At 44.3% G+C, this 20,115-nt stretch overlaps 2 protein-coding genes across 3 annotated transcripts in view; both read right to left on the bottom strand.

Moving 5' to 3' along the window:
* Positions 1 to 4,729, bottom strand: part of LOC137344798 (linker for activation of T-cells family member 2-like) — a 139,465-nt gene extending 134,736 nt beyond the window's left edge. Inside the window, exon 1 of the mRNA XM_068007956.1 lies at positions 4,573 to 4,729. The gene's annotated coding sequence lies outside the window, so the exon portion shown is untranslated. The remainder of the gene's footprint in view (positions 1 to 4,572) is intronic.
* Positions 4,730 to 17,714: 12,985 nt separating this feature from the next.
* The window catches only part of eif4h (eukaryotic translation initiation factor 4h), a 73,841-nt gene continuing 71,440 nt past the window's right edge, over positions 17,715 to 20,115 (bottom strand). For both annotated transcript variants that reach the window (XM_068007953.1, XM_068007954.1), the window contains exon 6: positions 17,715 to 18,796. In XM_068007953.1, coding sequence (XP_067864054.1) covers positions 18,657 to 18,796 — 140 coding nt within the window. In that variant the 3' untranslated portion in view covers positions 17,715 to 18,656. The remainder of the gene's footprint in view (positions 18,797 to 20,115) is intronic.

Below are 20,115 nucleotides of genomic sequence, written 5' to 3'. Positions count from 1 at the left end.
CATTGTCAGTCCATTTTGCCGATGTCAAGTTACGCCCAAGTATCGTCCCAATCTCATTAGAATTCACCCGAATTTAAAAGTGGCATAAATGGGCATAAATCAGCAAAAACAATCGGGGCCCAAGGAAACGCTGAACCCACACTCGGCTATTTCTTCCATGAGTCTTAAAATTTAAGTTTCAACTCATTTAACCATCATTCATGCACATGAGGCACAGCATGTTTAACTTCCTGCAATCATGGAAGCTTTTCAACTTTTAAGGTGACTTATGCTTTGCCATAAAAAATGCATTAAAAGAAACAGAAACTACAGAGCAGATCTCAGTGAGGAGAATTTTTTTTAAACTCTCAAAACATTGCAATTAAAAGTCCAGAGGAGTGCCTTTATTTCCTGCTGCATCTGAGAATCTGGCGGCAGTGTTGAGAGACCCTTGTACAAACCAAATTAGAGGATACTCACATTTGAGTATCGGGGACGTGGCCAGTTTTAGAAACATAGAAACATAGAAAATAGAAGCAGGAGGAGGCCATTCGGCCCTTCAAGCCTGCTGCGCCATTCAATATGATCATGGCTGATCCTCTATCTCAATACCAGGTAAATCGAATGCTCGGCCAGTACAGGTGATCTGGTAATCAAGCCCAGAGCCGTGATATTCCAGCCCTGTTAATCCAGCCCTGGTGATCCAGCCGTGAGCCCAGGCAGCTCAGCCTTTTTGTATCATGTTCCCGCTCTCTCCCCATACCCCTTGATGTCTTTTGTGTCTAGAAATCTATCTAACTCCTTCTTAAATATATTCAGTGACTTGGCCTCCACAGCCTTCTGTGGTAGAGAATTCCACAGGTTCACCACCCTCTGAGTGAAGAAATTTCTCCTCATCTCAGTCCTAAATGTCCTACCCCGTATCCTGAGACTGTGACCCCTTGTTCTGTACCCCCCAGCCAGGGGAAACATCCTCCCTGCATCCAGTCTGTCTGGCCCTGTAAGAATTTTATATGTTTCAATGAGATCCCCTCATTCTTCTAAACTCTAGTGAATACAGGCCGAGTCGACCCAATCTCTCCTCATATGACTGTCCTGCCATCCCAGGAATCAGTCTGGTGAACCTTCGCTGCACTCCCTCTATGGCAAGTATATCCTTTCTTAGGTAAGGAGACCAAAACTGCACACAATACTCCAGGTGTGGTCTCACCAAGACCCTGTATAACTGCAGTAAGACATCCTTGCTCCTGTACGCAAATCCTCTTGCAATGAAGGCCAACATACCATTTGCCTTCCTAACTGCTTGCTGCACCTGCATGTTTGCTTTCAGTGACTGGTGTACATGGAAACCCAGGTCCCTTTGTACATCAACATTTCCCAATCTATCACCATTTAAATAATACTCTGCCTTTCTGTTTTTCCTTCCGAAGTGGATAGTTTTGTGGGTAGAGATTCGTTCGGACAGAAAATTTGAATGACAGACGTGAAAGATTGAGGAGACTTGGGTGTATTGTAGTTACGAGCATTACTTACTTACGCCCAAAATTATGCGATCTTTTACTACACGTAATTTGTTTGAGCCCAGATTACAGGTGAATCTGAGCCCAAATGTGGAGGAAACTACAGGCCAAGAATTAGAAATACAAAAGGCTGAGCTTCCTGGGCTCACGGCTGGATCACCAGGGCTGGATTAACAGGGCTGGAATACCACGGCTCTGGGCTTGATTACCAGTTCACCTGTACTGACCGAGCATTGGGTTCACCTGTACAGGCCGAGCGTTCGGTTCACCTGTACTGACCGAGCGTTCGGTTCACCTGTACAGGCCGAGCGTTGGGTTCACCTGTACAGGCCTAGCATTCGGTTCACCTGTACAGGCCTAGCATTCGGTTCACCTGTACAGGCCGAGCGTTCAGTTCAACTATACAGGCCGAGTGTTGGGTTCACCTGTACAGGCCGAGCGTTGGGTTCACCTGTACAGGCCGAGTGTTGGGTTCACCTGTACAGGCCGAGCGTTCGGTTCACCTGTACTGACCGAGCGTTCGGTTCACCTGTACTGACCGAGCGTTCGGTTCACCTGTACTGACCGAGCGTTCGGTTCACCTGTACAGGCCGAGCGTTCGGTTCACCTGTACTGACCGAGCGTTCGGTTCACCTGTACAGGCCGAGCGTTCGGTTCACCTGTACTGACCGAGCGTTCGGTTCACCTGTACAGGCCGAGCGTTCGGTTCACCTGTACTGACCGAGTGTTCGGTTCACCTGTACTGACCGAGTGTTCGGTTCACCTGTACTGACCGAGCGTTCGGTTCACCTGTACTGACCGAGTGTTCGGTTCACCTGTACAGGCCGAGCGTTCGGTTCACCTGTACTGACCGAGTGTTCGGTTCACCTGTACAGGCCGAGCGTTGGGTTCACCTGTACTGACCGAGCGTTCGGTTCACCTGTACTGACCGAGCGTTGGGTTCACCTGTACTGACCGAGTGTTCGGTTCACCTGTACTGACCGAGCGTTCGGTTCACCTGTACTGACCGAGCGTTGGGTTCACCTGTACAGGCCGAGCGTTCGGTTCACCTGTACAGGCCGAGCGTTCGGTTCACCTGTACTGACCGAGCGTTCGGTTCACCTGTACTGACCGAGCGTTGGGTTCACCTGTACTGACCGAGCGTTCGGTTCACCTGTACTGACCGAGCGTTCGGTTCACCTGTACTGACCGAGCGTTCGGTTCACCTGTACTGACCGAGCGTTCGGTTCACCTGTACTGACCGAGCGTTGGGTTCACCTGTACAGGCCGAGCGTTCGGTTCACCTGTACTGGCCGAGCGTTCGGTTCACCTGTACTGACCGAGCGTTCGGTTCACCTGTACTGACCGAGCGTTCGGTTCACCTGTACAGGCCGAGCGTTCGGTTCACCTGTACTGACCGAGCGTTCGGTTCACCTGTACTGACCGAGCGTTCGGTTCACCTGTACAGGCCGAGCGTTCGGTTCACCTGTACAGGCCGAGCGTTCGGTTCACCTGTACTGACCGAGTGTTCGGTTCACCAGTACTGACCGAGCGTTCGGTTCACCTGTACTGACCGAGCGTTCGGTTCACCTGTACTGACCGAGCGTTCGGTTCACCTGTACTGACCGAGCGTTCGGTTCACCTGTACAGGCCGAGCGTTCGGTTCACCTGTACTGACCGAGTGTTCGGTTCACCAATACTGACCGAGCGTTCGGTTCACCTGTACTGACCAGCAATGCAGTTTCCAGCCATCATGAAAGGACTGTGCTGAAAATGAAAATCATGATTGAACTACAACAAAAACATCTGGTTATGTTCATCTGCCACTATTGCTGCTGCAGAATTGTCCCTGAGTGAAGATTCTAGAGCACCAGCGGTGAATTCATAAGAACATAAGAAATTAGAGCAGGAGTAGGCCACACGGCCCCTCGAGCCTGCTCTGCCTTCATGGCTAATCTTTGACCTCAACTCCACTTTCCTGCCCGATCCCCATATCCCTTGATTCCCCTGGAGTCCAAAAATCTATCCATCTCAGCCTTGAAAATACTCAACGACTCGGCATCCACAGCCCTCTGGGGTAGAGAATTCCAAAGATTCACAACCCTCTGAGTGAAAAAATTCCTCCTCACCTCGTCCTCCTCACTCCTTATCCTGAGACGATGCCACCTAGTTCTAGACTCTCCAGCCAGGGGAAATAACCTCTCAGCATCTGTTCCAATGAGATCACCTCTCATTCTTCTAAACTCCGAGAGCATAGGCCCATTCTACTCAATCTCTCCTCATAGGACAACCCTCTCATCCCAGGAATCAATCTAGTGAACCTTTGTTGCACCGCCTCTAAAGCAAGTATATTCTTCCTTAGATAAGGAGACTAAAATTGTACAGAGTACTCCAGGTGAGGTCTCACCAAAGCCCTGTACAATTGTAGTAAGACTTCCTTACTCTTGTATTCAAACAGAACCATTTTGTTACAAGGCTGATAGAAAAAACCCATGTGATACAGAAGACTAGGCAGTGATAACAGGGCCCAAGGGTGTTGGTGTTGCTGTAGCAAAGTTCTGCATCGCTCAACAGAACATGGGTTTACCCAGACAATTCCCTTATAGATCAACAATTCTCATTTCAGCCACCTCCAGGTAAAAAGTTCCAAATGGAGGTGAGCTGCTTCCCCATAAACAGGGAGGGAAAGACCAGGTGAATAAATGTCTGCTCTTGGACAAATTCCAGCAACCAGGTTACAGAGTAGGACGAAACGGGCAAGCCTGGGGCCTGACTGTGCTCTTGGCCAGAGATTGGCATAGGGAGGAAGGGTGATGAGAATCTAAAGAGGAAGGAAAAGACATTAAAAATGGCAGAGACAGTGAAAGCAGAACCGTGCCAATTGAACTTGTTGCTAACATGCATGATTTCACCAGAAAGTAGGGCATTTAGCAAGTGATACAGCTTAGCACAGACTGCAGGACAAGTTGATAAAGAAAACCAATGTTTGATAATCAGCCAAGATCTCTACATGCTGTGTAGCATAAGAGCAGCAAGTAACTTTGTGTCTCCACTGAAAACAATAAGTTTAAATGTGGTCTTGATCAGCGCTTACCTTTGTCTTAGCAAAGTGGTACAATCCTCCTAATTGGTTCTGTTCTTCAAGGTTATTCTAAGCTGCGTGGTGACTCGTGGCTTCACTGTAATTAGTACATGGCAGGAAAAACGATTATCAGGCAACCGGTGACAAACTTTTTTACATTCAGAATAAACGGTCTTCTGTTGTTGCATGAAGCCATGCTGACGTGTAAGGAGTCACTACCATCTGCAGCGGGGATTTCGTGCAAACCACAGGAAGGTCATTAAAATAGAGCGAAATACTGAGGCACTGATATAGAACCTTTTCTGACATTAAAAACCTCAGAGGTGGACCCTGCCTGCACCTGCAATGGTCACATGGGATAATTTATACAGGAGCCTCACTCTCCGAACCACAGCAGCTAAACCAAATCTTTCTCCTCTCCCACAACAAACATGTGGGTAAATAACTCTGGTACATCTGCAATGTGCAATATATAGAAGAAAGACTTGCACTTATATAGCGCCTTTCACATGGCCTCAGTACGTCCCAAAGCGCTTTACAACCAATGAAGTACTTTTGAAGTTAGTCACTGTTGTAAACTGTTGTAATGTAGGAAAAGCGGCAGCCAATTTACGCACAGCAAGGTCCCACAAACAGTAATGAAATGAATGACCAGATAATCTGTTCCAGGTGTTGGTTGAGGGATAAATGTTGGCCAGGACACCGGGAGAACTCCCCTGCTCCTCTTTGAATAGAGCCGTGAGATCTTTTACATCCACCTGGGAGAGCAGACGGAGCCTTGATTTAATGTCTCATCCAAAAGACGGCACCTCCAACAATGCAGCACTCCTTCAGTACTGCACTGGAGTGTCAGCCTAGATTTTGCACTTAAGTCTCTGGAGTGGGACTATGAACTTCACAGCTTTCTGACTCAGAGGCGAGAGTGCTACCACTGAGCCACGGCTGACATAGACTCTGCCTGGAGCTTGGGAAGCAGCAGACAGTCTAGAACCCCTTCCTGCAAACCAACCCTACCAGTCATCCCCACCCACAAACTCAGACTACTCCCCCTCCTCCCAACCCCAGCAACGTAAGGTGGGTCAACTCAGAATATGGCCACAAGATATCAAGGGTTCTTTTCCACTTGATTGGGCTGCGAAAGACTCACGTAGGGCAATGCCCAAGCCCTGTAAGACCCACCCTGCACAGTGAGGGTCCTGGACATCAGGTTAAACCTGAGGGACGCCACCAAATTACCCCGTGCCCCCCCCCTCCCCGGGCCCCATCTTATGTCAAGTATTAATGTGTCATTGCATTTTCCTTCAAGTGTCGTGTAACAAAACTGCACAGCAACCCCACAAAATGTATGCAAGAAAACTCTGAATGAGATAGGACTGTTAGATTTTGACTCCTCGGTGGCTGTGGGAAAGGGAACCGCCAGGAATCATCCTGAACCAAATATAAGCGGCTCCAGGCTCCATGCCCAGCCTGTGCTGAATGAGCTGCCATCAGCTGGGTCAGTAGCTGGGCGCTATAATCAGCCTAGGCCAGGGTGTGGGAAAAGGTCAACCAGGGGGCCCCCCTCCCGATCACTATCCACTGCCTCCAGCTGGAAGGTGGGCCAGTGTGGACTAGGAGTGAGAGGACAGGTTTGGACAGCAACACTGTCCACTTTCAAAGGAAGATTACAGACCAGCAAAACTACCTGTAGTTGGCTGCTTGGAACTTCCACTCTTTATTCAAGACACAGCCTTTTCCCCCTTGATTTTTGATGGATTTTGTGCTCAACAAGATGAGAGATGTCAATGATGGTGAATGCAACACTTCTCATACCTTTGGTACCCTCAGATCAACAATAACTTACATTTACATAGCCACCTTTAATGTAATAAAACAACCCAAGGCACAGAGATGAAATATTGGACACCAAGCAGTAGCAGCTAAACAGTTAGGGGAGGTGACAGAAGATGCAGGATTTGAGGCTTACGAAAGAGGGAAGGGGGTAGGGAGTTCCAGCCAAGGGGCCAAGACCCTTCCACCAAAGAACAACGAAGGGAGGGGAGGAAATGGAAGGGAGGCCAGAGTATGAAGATCAGAAGGTGCATGCTGGCATGTAGGGCTGGACAAGGCCACAGAATTTGTAGATCAGGAGAAGGATTTTTAACTCGGTGCATTGGGGGATGTGGAGACAATGGAGGTCAGCAAGGACAGGGAAGGGGATAGGATGCTGGCTGCAGAGTTTAGGCCGAGTTGGAGTTTGTGTAGGGTGAAGCTTGAGAAACTGCAAGGAGAGCATTGGAAAGGTCAAACCATGAGGTGACACAGGTGTGGATGAAGGTTTCAGTGGCAATGGGGAAAGGTATGGGAGTCGTGGAAAAAGACTGTTTCTATAATGGCTAGGATATGGGGTTTGAAGCTCAGTTCAGAGTCAAAAAGAGCACCAAGGCTGCGCACCATCAGATTCAACCTGAGCAGGGGCTAGCATGTGGGTTTCAGGGGTAGGCACAGTGATAAAAAGAAACAAAGGTTGTAAATATATATATATGAACATTAAAATCACTTTGATATGAAATCGTGTTCCGAGGTATGTCTGTTCTTTGCTTAATCTTGTATTTGGAGGTCAGTTTGCAGCAGGACACAGAGTTACATCAGGAGTCACTTTTTCATGCAATGGGATGGGGAAATCTGTAACTCTCCCCCTAAAAAGGCTGTGGATGCTTGACATTTTCAAGACTGAGATTGATAGATTTTTGTTAGGTAAGTGTATCAAGGGAAATGGAGCAAAGGCCGGTAAATGGAGTTGAGGTATAGATCAGCCATGATCTAATTGAATAGCAGAACAGGCTTGAGGGGCTGAATGGCCTACTCCTGTTCCTATGCCTCCTTAAGCAGACCTATTCTGAGACATCACTGAGGGAGCAACATGGTCTGTAGACTCTGGTGGAAGGGTATCTCCTAGTTGGTCTTCTCCTTTGATGTTGCCTTATCCTGTGTGCCTTTGTCATTTCCTGTTTACTCTGTTCCAGTTCTGCCTTCATTATGAGGACCTATATGGGAATGCCCATCATGATCCCATGGTAAGGGTTCCAAGACAAAAGGGTGGGAAGCAAAAGCTGCTTGAAACTGCTGAAAGGCAGCCTGCAGAATCCTTTCTTAGTAGCATGGCTGAGGAAAGATTTTTGTAACCACTTCAGTCAAAGCTGATGTTTCAGGCAAAGTCACTGAAGACTCAAAGCCTGTGAACTCACCCACTTCCTGCTTTGACAAATCATGTAGATAACTCACCCCTCGTTTCTACAGGCTTAAGTTAAGACAGGTGTAGTTCTGGTGCAAGTGTTGGAATTTCTGGGACAGGAACTTTGGCCCTCAGACATGGCCCATTTTGGGGTTGGGTGCGTCTTCTGTCTTTTCACTGGAAATTCCACTGGAACTTGGCATTTATTTTAAAACGGAACTAAATTTCTGCATATCTGACTTACACCCCAAATTCCAGTCCCCTACCCTAATTTTGCACCGATAAAAAAAAAATTGGAATTTCAGGCCCAACCTGTTTTGCCCTCTGGTTTTCAATTATCAATACTACAGGGTTATCAACTCCAAACCAGACTGGATTAAAACCAGATTAGTAGCAACCTTCGTAAAGGGTTCAAGTACCAGCAAACAGGCTGAAAATTAAGCAGTTGGGAGTAAGAAGCAAAGTGGGCTTTTTTCATACAGATGGCAGTAGACGTATGGAATACATTCCCTGGAGTGGCCATTGTAGCAAATAGTATAGATGGATTCATGTAAAAACTAGGAGCCCGAAATTTTTCTTTAATGGAAAATGGAAGAATGTTTCTCTCTGTAATTATGAACTATGCAGCTTTGAGACTTGCAATGCCTGACAAGGTGATTTTATTAATGAGGCATTAACTACAGAGAAAACAGGCATTCTCTGGCTTTACGTTGAAAGAATAATTTAATCCTCTAAATGTTTTCTAGAGAGGAGGGATTGAGGGATATGAAGAGACGATGAGTACGTGGGGTTGAGATCTGTTTTTTCCCTTCTCTCATGAAGGAGCAAACCTGTGCTAGGAAGGATTCTATAGGCCCCCCTCAGAACCTCGTCCGAGTGACCACCCTTTAGGGGAGAGCATCGGCAGGCTATTCACTCATAGGTGTATCACCACCAGGATCAATCCTCTCCTCTCTGAATGGCCGCAGTAAACCGGAGCTGAAATCCCAGTTGTTATTTTTCTCTCCTAGCCGAGAGGTGCTGAGGCCAAATGCATTGGCCCTTCTCAGTTGCTCTGGTGATTGGAAAGACTGGGAATCTAATCTGGGACTTCCCTGGCTGTATGGCTCAGCCTCACACCAAGTGCTGTCTTTACTTACTGAGCCAAAAGGGAACTCAAAAATGCAGATATTTTTTCAAAGACTGTCTCTTCTAACAGTGGATTAACAGTAAAAGGAAAAAAAAGCATGTTATAGCAGAGAATGAACCATACCTCATTTATATTGCCAAACTGGCCAGGGAGGAGAGAGAAAAATAAGAGTGCCTCATTCCCAGGCTCATGTTTTGCACCTCCTAGAGTTTTGGTGCAAGTAGCATTGATGGAGGTCTGTGATCAGGCACTTCACACAACCTCTCCACCACACGACACTAGTGAAAACCCATCATCAAACTATTGGGCCAATTCTTTTAATAGAGGATTTTCGCTACTGTTTTGGATGCTGGGCGAGCCCGGCCTTTATAGCAATCACTTGCAAACAGTTACACTTACATAGTGCCGGTAACAGAACAAAAATTCCAAGGTACTCCGAAGAGGGAACTGATACCAAGCAAGAGTAAGGAAAGGTGACTGAAGGTGACTGATTTAAGAGATAGGCTATGAGGAAGCTTTTGAAGGAGGCTTTTGGGAAGTGATGGAGCAAGTCAGATGGGCTTAGGAAGAGAATTCCTAAGAAGAGTAACAGTCTAATAATGATGGAGTAGAGGAAGAGGGGGCACTGTAGACCAGAGTTAGAGGAGTCTGGAATGAGGGCTGCAGCAGGTTGCAGAAATTGGGTGGGGATTTGTAAACAAGATTGAAGTTTTTGAAATCAGTGTATTGGGATTGGCTAGCCAGTGAAGAATGGCTAGGCCAGGGATGATGGGTGAGTGGGACGTAGTATGCGACAGGACTTGAGCAGTCCAAGCATGAAAGGATCTGGGGGCAATTTTAATTTTTGGCAATAGTGTAAAACGAGCAATATCGGATTGGCCGCCCATTATACGTCTCTCCCGATTTTCCTTTCATTGAAGTTAATGATCCAATATTGCCCATTTTATACTGTCAAAAGTTAAAATGACCCCCTCCCCCCACCTCATTCTCATGTGGATATCTGTAGGCCTGGTTCTTTCTAATAACCTTCACTGCAGGTGAAACTTGTCCAAAGATATTAATGGTTATGATATAGTTGCGATTACGGAGACATGGCTGCAGGGTGACCAAGGATGGGAACTGAACATCCAGGGGTATTCAATATTTAGGAAGGACAGACAAAAATGGAAAGGAGGTGGGGTAGCGTTGTTAGTGAAGGAGGAAATCAATGCAATAGTGAGGAAGGATATTGGCTCGGAAAATCACTATGTGGAATCTGTATGGGTGGAGCTAAGAAACACCAAGGGGCAGAAAACGTTGGTGGGGGTTGTCTATAGGCCCCCAAACAGAAGTGGAGATGTAGGGGAGGGCATTAAACAGGAAATTAGAGACGCATGCAAGAAGGGTACAACTATAATCATGGGTGACTTTAATATACATATAGATTGGTCAAACCAAATTAGCAATAATACTGTGAGGGAGGAATTCCTGGAGTGTGTACGTGATGGATTTCTAGACCAACACAATAAGGAACCAACTAAAGAACAGGCGATCCTAGACTGGGTATTGTGCAATGAGAAAGGATTAATTAACAATCTTGTTGTGCCTTAGGGAAGAGCCATGATGTGGAGATGCCGGTGATGGACTGAGGTTGACAAATGTAAACAATCTTACAACACCAGGTTATAGTCCAACAATTTTATTTGTTGGACTATAACCTGGTGTTGTAAGATTGTTTACATTAGGGAAGAGCGACCATAACACGATAGAATTCCTCATTAAGATGGAGAGTGAAGTAGTTGAATCTGAAACTAGGGCCCTGAAACTAAATAAAGGAAATTATGAAAGTATGAGGTACGAGTTGGCTATGATAGATTGGGGAACTTTACTAAAAGGGATGATGGTGGATAGGCAATGGCTAATATTTAAAGAACGTGTGCAGGAATTACAACAATTATTCATTCCTGTCTGGCACAAAAATAAAACAGGAAAGGTGGCTCAACCGTGGCTTACAAGAGAAATTAGGGATAGTATTAGATCCAAAGAGGAGGCATATAAAATTGCTAGAAAAAGCAGCAAGCCTGAGGATTGGGAGCAAAGGAGGACAAAGAAATTGATTAAGAGGGGAAAAATAGAATATGAGAGTAAGCTAGCAGGGAACACAAAAACTGACTGTAAAAGCTTCTATAAATATGTCAAGAGAAAAAGATTAGTGAAGACAAATGTAGGTCCCTTACAGTCAGAAATGGGGGAAATTATAATGGGGAACAAAGAAACGGCAGAACAATTAAACACATACTTTGGTTCTGTCTTCACAAAGGAGGACACAAATAACCTGTCAGAAATGTTAGGGAACCAAGGGTCTAGTGAGAGGGAGGAACTGAAGGAAACCAGTATTAGTAAAAAACTAGTGCTAGGGAAATTAATGGGGCTAAAGGCTGACAAATCCCCAGGGCCTGATAATCGACACCCCAGCGTGCTAAAGGAAGTGGCCCTGGAAATAGTGGATGCATCGATGATCATCTTCCAAAATTCTATAGACTCTGGAACAGTTCCTACAGATTGGAGGGTGGCAAATATAACCCCACTATTTAAAAAAGGAGGGTAAGAAAAAACAGGGAATTACAGACCAGTTAGCCTAACATCAGTAGTGGGGAAAATGCTAGTCTATTATAAAAGATGTGATAACAGAACACTTGGAGGGCATTAGCGGGATTGGACAAAGTCAGCATGGGTTTATGAAAGGGAAATCATGCTTAACAAATCTACTGGAGTTTTTTGAGGATGTAACTAGTAGAATGGATAGGGGAGAACCAGTGGATGTGGTGTATTTGGATTTTCAGAAGGCTTTTGATAAGGTCCCACACAAGAGGTTAGTGTGCAAAATTAAAGCACATGGGATTGGGGGGAATATACTGGCATGGATTGAGAATTGGTTGACAGATAGGAAACAGACAGTAGGAATAAACGGGTCTTTTTCTGGGTGGCAGGCAGTGACTAGTGGGATACCGCAGGGATCAGTGCTTGGGCCCCAGCTATTCACAATACATATCAATGATTTGGATGAGGGAACTAAATGTAACATTTCCACGTTTGCAGACGACACAAAGCTGGGGTGGAATGTGAGCTGTGAGGAGGATGCAAAGAGACTCCAATGTGATTTCGACAAGTTGGGTGAGTGGGCAAGAACATGGCAGATGCAGTATAACGTGGATAAATGTGAGGTTATCCACTTTGGTTGTAAAAACAGAAAGGCAGATTATTATCTGAATGGTGATAGATTGGGAAAAGGAGAGGTGCAACGAGACCTGGGTGTCCTTGTACACCAGTCGCTGAAAGCGAACATTCAGGTGCAGCAAGCAGTTAGGAAGGCGAATGGTATGTTGGCCTTCATTGCAAGAGGATTTGAGTACAGGACCTTGGTGAGACCACATCTGGAGTATTGTGTGCAGTGTTGGTCTCCTTATCTGAGGAAGAATGTCCTTGCCATGGAGGGAGTGCAACGAAGGTTTACCAGACTGATTCCTGGGATGGCAGGACTGACGTATGAGGAGAGATTGGGTCGACTAGGCCTATATTCACTAGAGTTTAGAAGAATGAGAGGTGATCTCATCAAAACATATAAAATTCTAACAGGACTGGACAGACTAGATGCAGGGAGGATGTTCCCAATGGCTGGGGAGTCCAGAACCAGGGGTCACAGTCTCAGAATACGGGGTATGCCATTTAGAACCGAGATGAGGAGAAATTTCTTCACTCAGAGGGTGGTGAACCTGTGGAATTCTCTACCACAGAAGGCAGTGGAGGCCAAGTCATTAGATGTATTCAAGAAAGAGATAGATATATTTCTTAATGCTAAAGGGATCAAGGGACATGGGAAAAAAGCGGGAACAGGGTACTGAGTTAGACGATCAGCCATGATCATTTTGAATGGCGGTGCAGGCCCAAAGGGCCAAATGGCCTACTCTTGCTCCTATTTGCTATGTTTCTAAATCTTAGGTTTAACCTATCCTAAGGAGCTTCCGTAAACAATACTGCCATTGAGGCATAAGAAAAGAACAACAGTGTGTGGAAAGATATAAAAGAAGAGGAAGGAAGGAAGGGAAATATGACATGCTGGCCATACAGGAATAAAAAAAATACAATAAACATAGAATCCGGTGTTCTTTTCTATTTTGTAATTAAAATAATAGCAGATCTGCTGTGGCAGGATAAACCACTGAAACGGAGGGGGAGGAGCAGGGGTGTTGGGGGTGTAAACCTCCACAATTAGGATTTGGGAAGAAGCTTGAAAGAAAAAAACAGTGAAGTAAGTGTGTTTTAATTGATTCCTGGAAAATAAATAAAAAATGTTTTTCCTTACCAATGCCAGGTAGATAAATAAATAAGTTTGTTCCCTTAGTGGAATCATACAATCATACAGCACAGAAGGAGGCCATTCAGCCCTTCATGCCTGTGTCATTGAAAAAGCTATTAGTCCCACTCCCCTACTCTTTCCCCATAGCCGTGCAAATTTTATCCAATATAATGTAGTACACTTATACATAAATAAATAAAACTCTGCATGCAACGTGTGGGAGCGACTCCCAAGCATACAGTTTATCCATTTGTTTGAGTTGTAGTAACAAAGACCAAGAAATTACATAAAAACACATTACAACACAGAAACAGGCTGTTCAGCCGCACCAGCCTATTTTAGTGTTTATCCTCCAAACAAGCAGTAGTCCTCATCCCTTGTGCCTGCCCTGTCCTCATATCTCTTTATTCCCCTATGTTTCAACCACCTATCTAACCTTTCTTAAATGCTGACATGGGGGGAATTTTAAACCCCAAGAATGGGTGGGTTGGGGGCGGGTGGGTAGTTAAAATAAATGTTTTTCGAGTGCGACCGCAACACGGCTCCAATGCGCCCACTTCCGGGTTTAACGGAGGCGTGTTTGGATGCGAGCGAGTAACCTAGGACATTAATTAGTGCAGGCGGGCACGTATATATTGCAGCAATTAACGTCCTCATGAGACGTTAATTAGATCTTTTCAAATTGAATTTTACTGACCTTTAAATTTAACGCCTCCAGCGTGAGTTTCCTGGACTCGTGAATCCCACCAGTGAAAAGGAGGTGAGAAGGGCCTGATCATGAGGTAACTGCCTTTATTGCACTGCTTGTGGGCCAGGAGGACCAGGAGTGTTTCCTCCAGGCCCAATAAGCTTACCTGCTGCGATCAAACCCTCGTGAACGGCCACCACCCCCCCCCGCCTCCGATGTCCGAGACCCCTCCCGGCCATCGTTGGGGACTTCTCACCTCCCCAACGATGGCCGACTTCTCACCTCCCCAACGACCTCCGACTTCTCACCTCCCCAACGATCTCCGACTTCTCACCTCCCCAACGACCTCCGACTTCTCACCTCCCCAACGACCTCCGACTTCTCACCTCCCCAACGATGGCCGACTTCTCACCTCCCTCATCCGCGATCAGCCTCCCCATCCAACCCCCAAAGATCCCGATCTCACCCTAACCTTCCCCATACAAACCCCGAAGACTCTGATCTCTCCCTGGCTACTTTCTCCCGCCCCACAGGCTGCCGGGTGCGAAACTCTGAAGTCAATTTTTTAACCCTCAATTAAGTTGCGATCGCAGATTCTGAGATTCTGACCCGCCAACTTCACTTCTGGGTTTTGGATCCTGTAAATTTCCCCCCCCCCCCTCCCCCCCGCTCTCTTCCTGCTTCAAGTTAATGTCCAGACCATGGTCTTGGCTTCAATCACTTTCTCCACTGGTGCATTCCACAGCCTTGCAATCCTGTGTTAAATAAAAGTTTCTCCTGCTGTCTGTCCTAAATCTCTTAAATTTAATCTTGTATTTATGACCCCTCTTTCTAGACTCCTCAACTACTAGAAGCAGTCAGTTTCTATCCAAATCAAAAGCAAAATACTGCGGATGCTAGAAATCTGAAATAAAAACAGAAAATGCTGGAATAGCTCGGCAAGTGAGGCAGCATCTGTGGAGAAAGAAACAGAGTTAACATTTCAGTTCGAAGACCTTTCGTCAGAACTGGAAGATGTTAAAAGTTTTCAAGCAAGTACAGAGCCAGGGAAAGGAGGGGAGGGAGGGGAGGGGAGGAAAGAACAAAAGGGAAGGTCTGTGATAGGGTGGAGGGCAAGAGTGATTAAATGACGAAAGGGACGATGGTGCACAGCAAAGGTGGTGGTAATGGGACAAGTTAAGAACCAAAAGATCGATCTGGAGGAGCTGTGAACGGCAACAGCAGAACCATTACCAGCAGCTGCAGTCAAGAAAAATGGGAGCAGTGGTTATGATCTTAAGTTATTGAAATCAATTTTGAGTCTGGAAGGTTGTAAAGTGCCTAAATGAAAGATGAGGTGCTGTTCCTCGCGCTTACGTTGAGCTTCATTGGAACAGTGTAAAAGGCCGAGGACAGAGAGATCAGAGTGGTAGTGGTGCAGGGAATTAAAATGGTCAGGGTCATGCTTGCGGACAGAGCGATCATCCAATCAGTTTCTATCTATCCTGTCCCATCCCTTCATAATTTTAAACAACTTTATCAAATCACCCTGTAATCTCTATTCTAATGAAAACAGCCTCAATTTTTCAACTCTTTCTTCATATTTGTATTTCCTCATACCAGGCAGCATCCTAGTGAATCTGTGCTGTACCCTTTGTATTGCCTCAACATCCTTCCTATAGTGTGGAGTCCAAAACTGTGCACAGTCCTCTAAATGAGATCTTTCTAAGATTTTATATAGATTCACCATTACGTCTTGACTTTTACATTCTATACCTCTTGCCAGAAAACCCAGTATTCCATTACCTTTTTTTATGGCCTCATCCACTTGAGGTGTTGCTTTTACTGACTTGTGAATCTGAATTCCTAAATCTCTCTGCTCTTCCACATCGCCCAGCCTCTCCCCATTCGGAGTATAATTATTACATTTATTTTTTTTAAACCAAAATATACCACCTCATACTTATTGACAACAAATTCCAACTGTCACTTTTTTGCCCATGCCACCATCTTATCTATCTATCTCTCTCTCTATATATATACACACACAATGAAACTTAAGAAACGATTATACTAATTTGCATCTTTCCTTCTCTACCAAATATCTGCTACAGTATTTAGTGTTATTAAAAGGTGCTTCTAAAATAAATATGTTTACTCAGAATCTCTTTCCAAACTTGAATAATGGTACAGTTCCTACAGAATTTCCATTGTTAATACTATTTTTTAGCTGGCTGTTTTTCAGTTCTCAGGTAAAAAAGTACAGTTGTTCAAAGCAGTTAGAATAAATTAGAAAATATAAAGATTAAACAATGGCAATTTCAGAGTGCAAAGATTAACTTGTCACATATGTAATATGCTGGTTAGATAATCAGATCCTAGAATAAAGTAATTTGTATTTTTTTCAGCAAGGTTGCCTTAGAAAAAGTTGAAGAGTTGGTGCTTTACTTTTTTGATGTCTAATGCAAAAAAAATCTGCTTACTTTCACTGTGCTTAAAATTGGTTTTCTGGGGGAGGGAAGTTGTCATCCGTGGTCATTTTCTACCGAATCACAGGAAAGAAGGAAATGGTGGAAATTCCCTGTGAATGGTCAATCTTGCTGTCAATCATAAAAGTTTTCTGAAAGTTGTAGGCGTGGATAGCATGCTGGGTGTTACAGTCTGTTACCGTGTTGCGTCTCTCATGTGACAGTGATAGGTCTGGGTACCCCCATGAACTCAAGCCTCAGGCTTTTCAGGGGAATAGGCCTCCAATGGAAAGTGTCGATGGAGGCATTTCAAAGACAGAAAATGCTATTGTTTAATAAATTTTCTGTAAATTTTGCAATTTTTTTTGTCTTTATTATGTTACAAACCTTATTTCCTGTAATCACTCCTCCACTTAATGGAGAAAACAAGATGGCAGTTGAAAGGATTTTCAAAATATATTTAGAGCAATCTCATCAGTTTACCTTCTTCTCCTGCCTATTGGCAGCCGGTTGCTGACTACTGATTTTTGATGGGAAATGTTTTGAAAGTGTTGATTTGTAATTTTCTTTGCTGCTTGCTACATGTAGATTGGTTTCTTTTGTGCCTATTCAGTTGTGATTTGTCGCTGTTTTATGAACACAAAATTTCAGCCAATTGACAGAAATTTGCATGAGTTCCGCAGTATGACCCAAAGTGTGATGGTCAAAATCCTCACTGGATGAAAGACATATTAAACATATTTTCCTATAGTTGTTCTGCAAGACTTGAAGAAATTCTATAGGAAATATATTAATTAAAAGAATAAATCCAGCTGGATATCAATGCAAAGACAGTAAGTGATCTATTTAGAACTGTGGAGTACAGGGCAGGAAATAGCTCAAAGTAATTTTTCCCTCATCTGTCACAGTTACAAATGTATTTTGCTATTCTTGCTTTCCCTCTCATTTGCCCTGGCTGACCGGGTTAGCAGGTGACTTACTCCCAATGTTGCTGCTGTTGGCACAGTGCGAGCCAGGGGTACGAGAGCATGGTCGAAGTTAACTCGACTATGGATGTCTCCTTCATGCTTGGCCCGCGCTCATCCCCCCTTCTTTCCCGTACGCTAATGGAAGACCCGAGGCTGGGAGATTTCCCTTGTGAGAAAATCACAGGCAGAACTTTGCTCAACAACTACAATTACATTTAATGGTAAAAGGGAAAATGAAACATTCCACAGGAGCCCATTAGCAGACAGGGTTATTGAAGATTTTTCTTTTATTTAAAATATCATTCACAAAATACCAAATCCATAAATTTATTTTATATATTATGAAGTAGAATTTGTAAAATGTTGGGAATCCTTATATTTAAAGTGAGGTTAAATGGGGGACATCAGTTATCTAGGATGGTCTAAAAAAATCAACAGTTTTCTACGTTCAATGAGACTTAAAAACTCCGACGTTCTGAAGATCCTAGTCGAAATGAGATCTGTTGGATGTGTATTCTTCTGGACTTATAGACAGATGGTGTTTGCTTACAGGACAACAGTGGCCCATGCAGTCTGGTAAAAAGAACTCATTTTGTTTGTCAACTGTTGAGAACTTCTATGGAAAAGAACCACAGCACAAGATGTAGAAAAATTGGTGGGTGCATTCAATGGGAACTGGTCACTGAAAGGGAGAAGCTGGGCCTGCTGCTCATTGTCTGAACGTACAAGATGCACCATTTCTTCCTGAATGTTTATCTGACTGACCCAGGACTGCAGAGTCTTCAGTGTAGTTCAAACAGTATCTCTCCAGGGCATGCAATATTCTCAGATCGATATATATGTGTATATATATATATAAAATTTATATATTATATATTATGCACACATATTATGTACATATATATACACATATGTGTGTAAAGATCTGAGCATATAACATACTTGTTGGAAAACTATGCTTGGTGAGAGGGATGTTGATAAAATATCAGGTTCTAATGAAGCAGCCATGTCTGTGTTGTTGAGAAACTCAGGACAGCAATATTCACAAGTATCATTGAAAAATTCATTTAAGACTCCTTTTTTTTATAGGGAGCAGCTCCCACTGGCAGAAAGCAAACTGTTCAAAGCAAAAAGACGGAACCAGGCAGGCACTAAAATACGGATAAGTTGGAGTGTTCTTAAAGGAAAAACCCACTGTAAACGGCCAACATGCATTCAGAGTTGTGTGGAGAATTCGAAGAGAAGACAAGAGGAAATCTGTTGAGTGGTAGCAATGGAAAGTGCCGTGCCTACTTTCCATGAAGTCCAGCCAGGCTAGGGCTCCTCCTTTTCAGATTTTTCCTCCCGAGGCCTGGCTCCACCGAATATGGCTGAGTTTGGATTGGCTACCTGGTTAAGGGGGGCTGCGACTGTGCGAGGTTTAAGTTGCAGTCTGGGTCTCTGCGCCCTCTCCTCTGAAAGACACAAGACAAAAGGATAAACAACTTTGTTCAATACGGGGTACAAAATGTGGATTGCTAATTTATGGGATCGCTTAGAAAATTGGTGGGAGGAAATTATTCCGCCACATTTGCAAAACAAATGTCAACAGTTTAGCCACTTGTGTCAGCTGAGAGATACATCAGCAGAGTACTAAATGGAAACAATACTACCAGCTGTGACTGACGTTTATACTCTATTCCTTTACTTTTCAAGCAAATGGTGGGAGATAAAATAGTGGGTAGGGAATGGACAGAGTTGCCCACTTGCTTTAGGAAGGATTGAGCTTGCTTTAAAAACTTGTATTCTGGTGCGCACTTTGAATAATGTGCCTTACTTATAAAATGCAACATTAACTGTGAGGAGTATGTGACTTCAGACAGGGTTAGTAGATTAGTAGGTTAGTGGGCAGGTAAATGTCAGATGGAATTTAATGCAGCCACACGTGAGGCAAAACATTTTGGGAGAAAAAATAAGTAGAGCAAATACAGACTGAATAGTAAAACTTTAAATGGAGTGACAAGCAGAGAGACTTGGGGTTCAAATACTTAAGTCCTTAGCAGTGGGAATAACAGTTGATGAAAAGGAAAAAAATAAAGTACTTGCATTTACATAGCACCTTTCACAACCTCAGGATGTCCCAAAGCTCTTTACAGCCAATGAAATACTTTTGAAGTGTAATCACTGTTATAATGTAGGAAACGCAGCAGCCAATTTGTGCACAGCAAGGTCCCACAGTGACCAGATAATCTTGTTTTAATGATGTTGGTTGAGGGATAAATGTTGGCCAAAGCACTGGGGAGAACTCCCCTGCTTTTCCAGATTTTGTGCTTAGGTCTCTAGAGAGACTTGAACCCACAACCTACTGACATAGAGGCGAGAGAGCTACCAACTGAGCCACAGCTGACACTGTTTAAAAACACTATGTTTCCCTTGGTTTTATAAATAGGAGCATAAAGGAAAAACAAAGCGGTAAACCAATACAAGTCATGGTTAGGCTGCGGTTAAAATATTAGGGTAACTTACTAGATTCGGTGCTTTTTGCGTGGAACTATGATGCCAGGAACGCCTATCGGCAAACTACACACACGCAGCCATTATTGTCTACTTTTCATTTCAATAGACTGAAAATTACAGGCTAAGGATACACTAGTCCCCGATATGCGCTCCTGACAGGTGTAATTCCATGCCAGGAATGCTAAAGCGGAATCTCCTTTTTTCTATTTAAGGACTTTACAAACAACAACAACAACAACAACAACAAGTTTTTATATAGCGCCTTTAAGTAGTAAAA

The sequence above is a fragment of the Heptranchias perlo genome, chromosome 28, assembly GCF_035084215.1.
Source record: "Heptranchias perlo isolate sHepPer1 chromosome 28, sHepPer1.hap1, whole genome shotgun sequence".
In the NCBI taxonomy this organism is placed as follows: Eukaryota; Metazoa; Chordata; class Chondrichthyes; order Hexanchiformes; family Hexanchidae; genus Heptranchias; species Heptranchias perlo.
The sequence above is the reverse complement of the archived record's forward strand: the minus strand, read 5'-3'. Positions and strand labels throughout refer to the sequence as shown.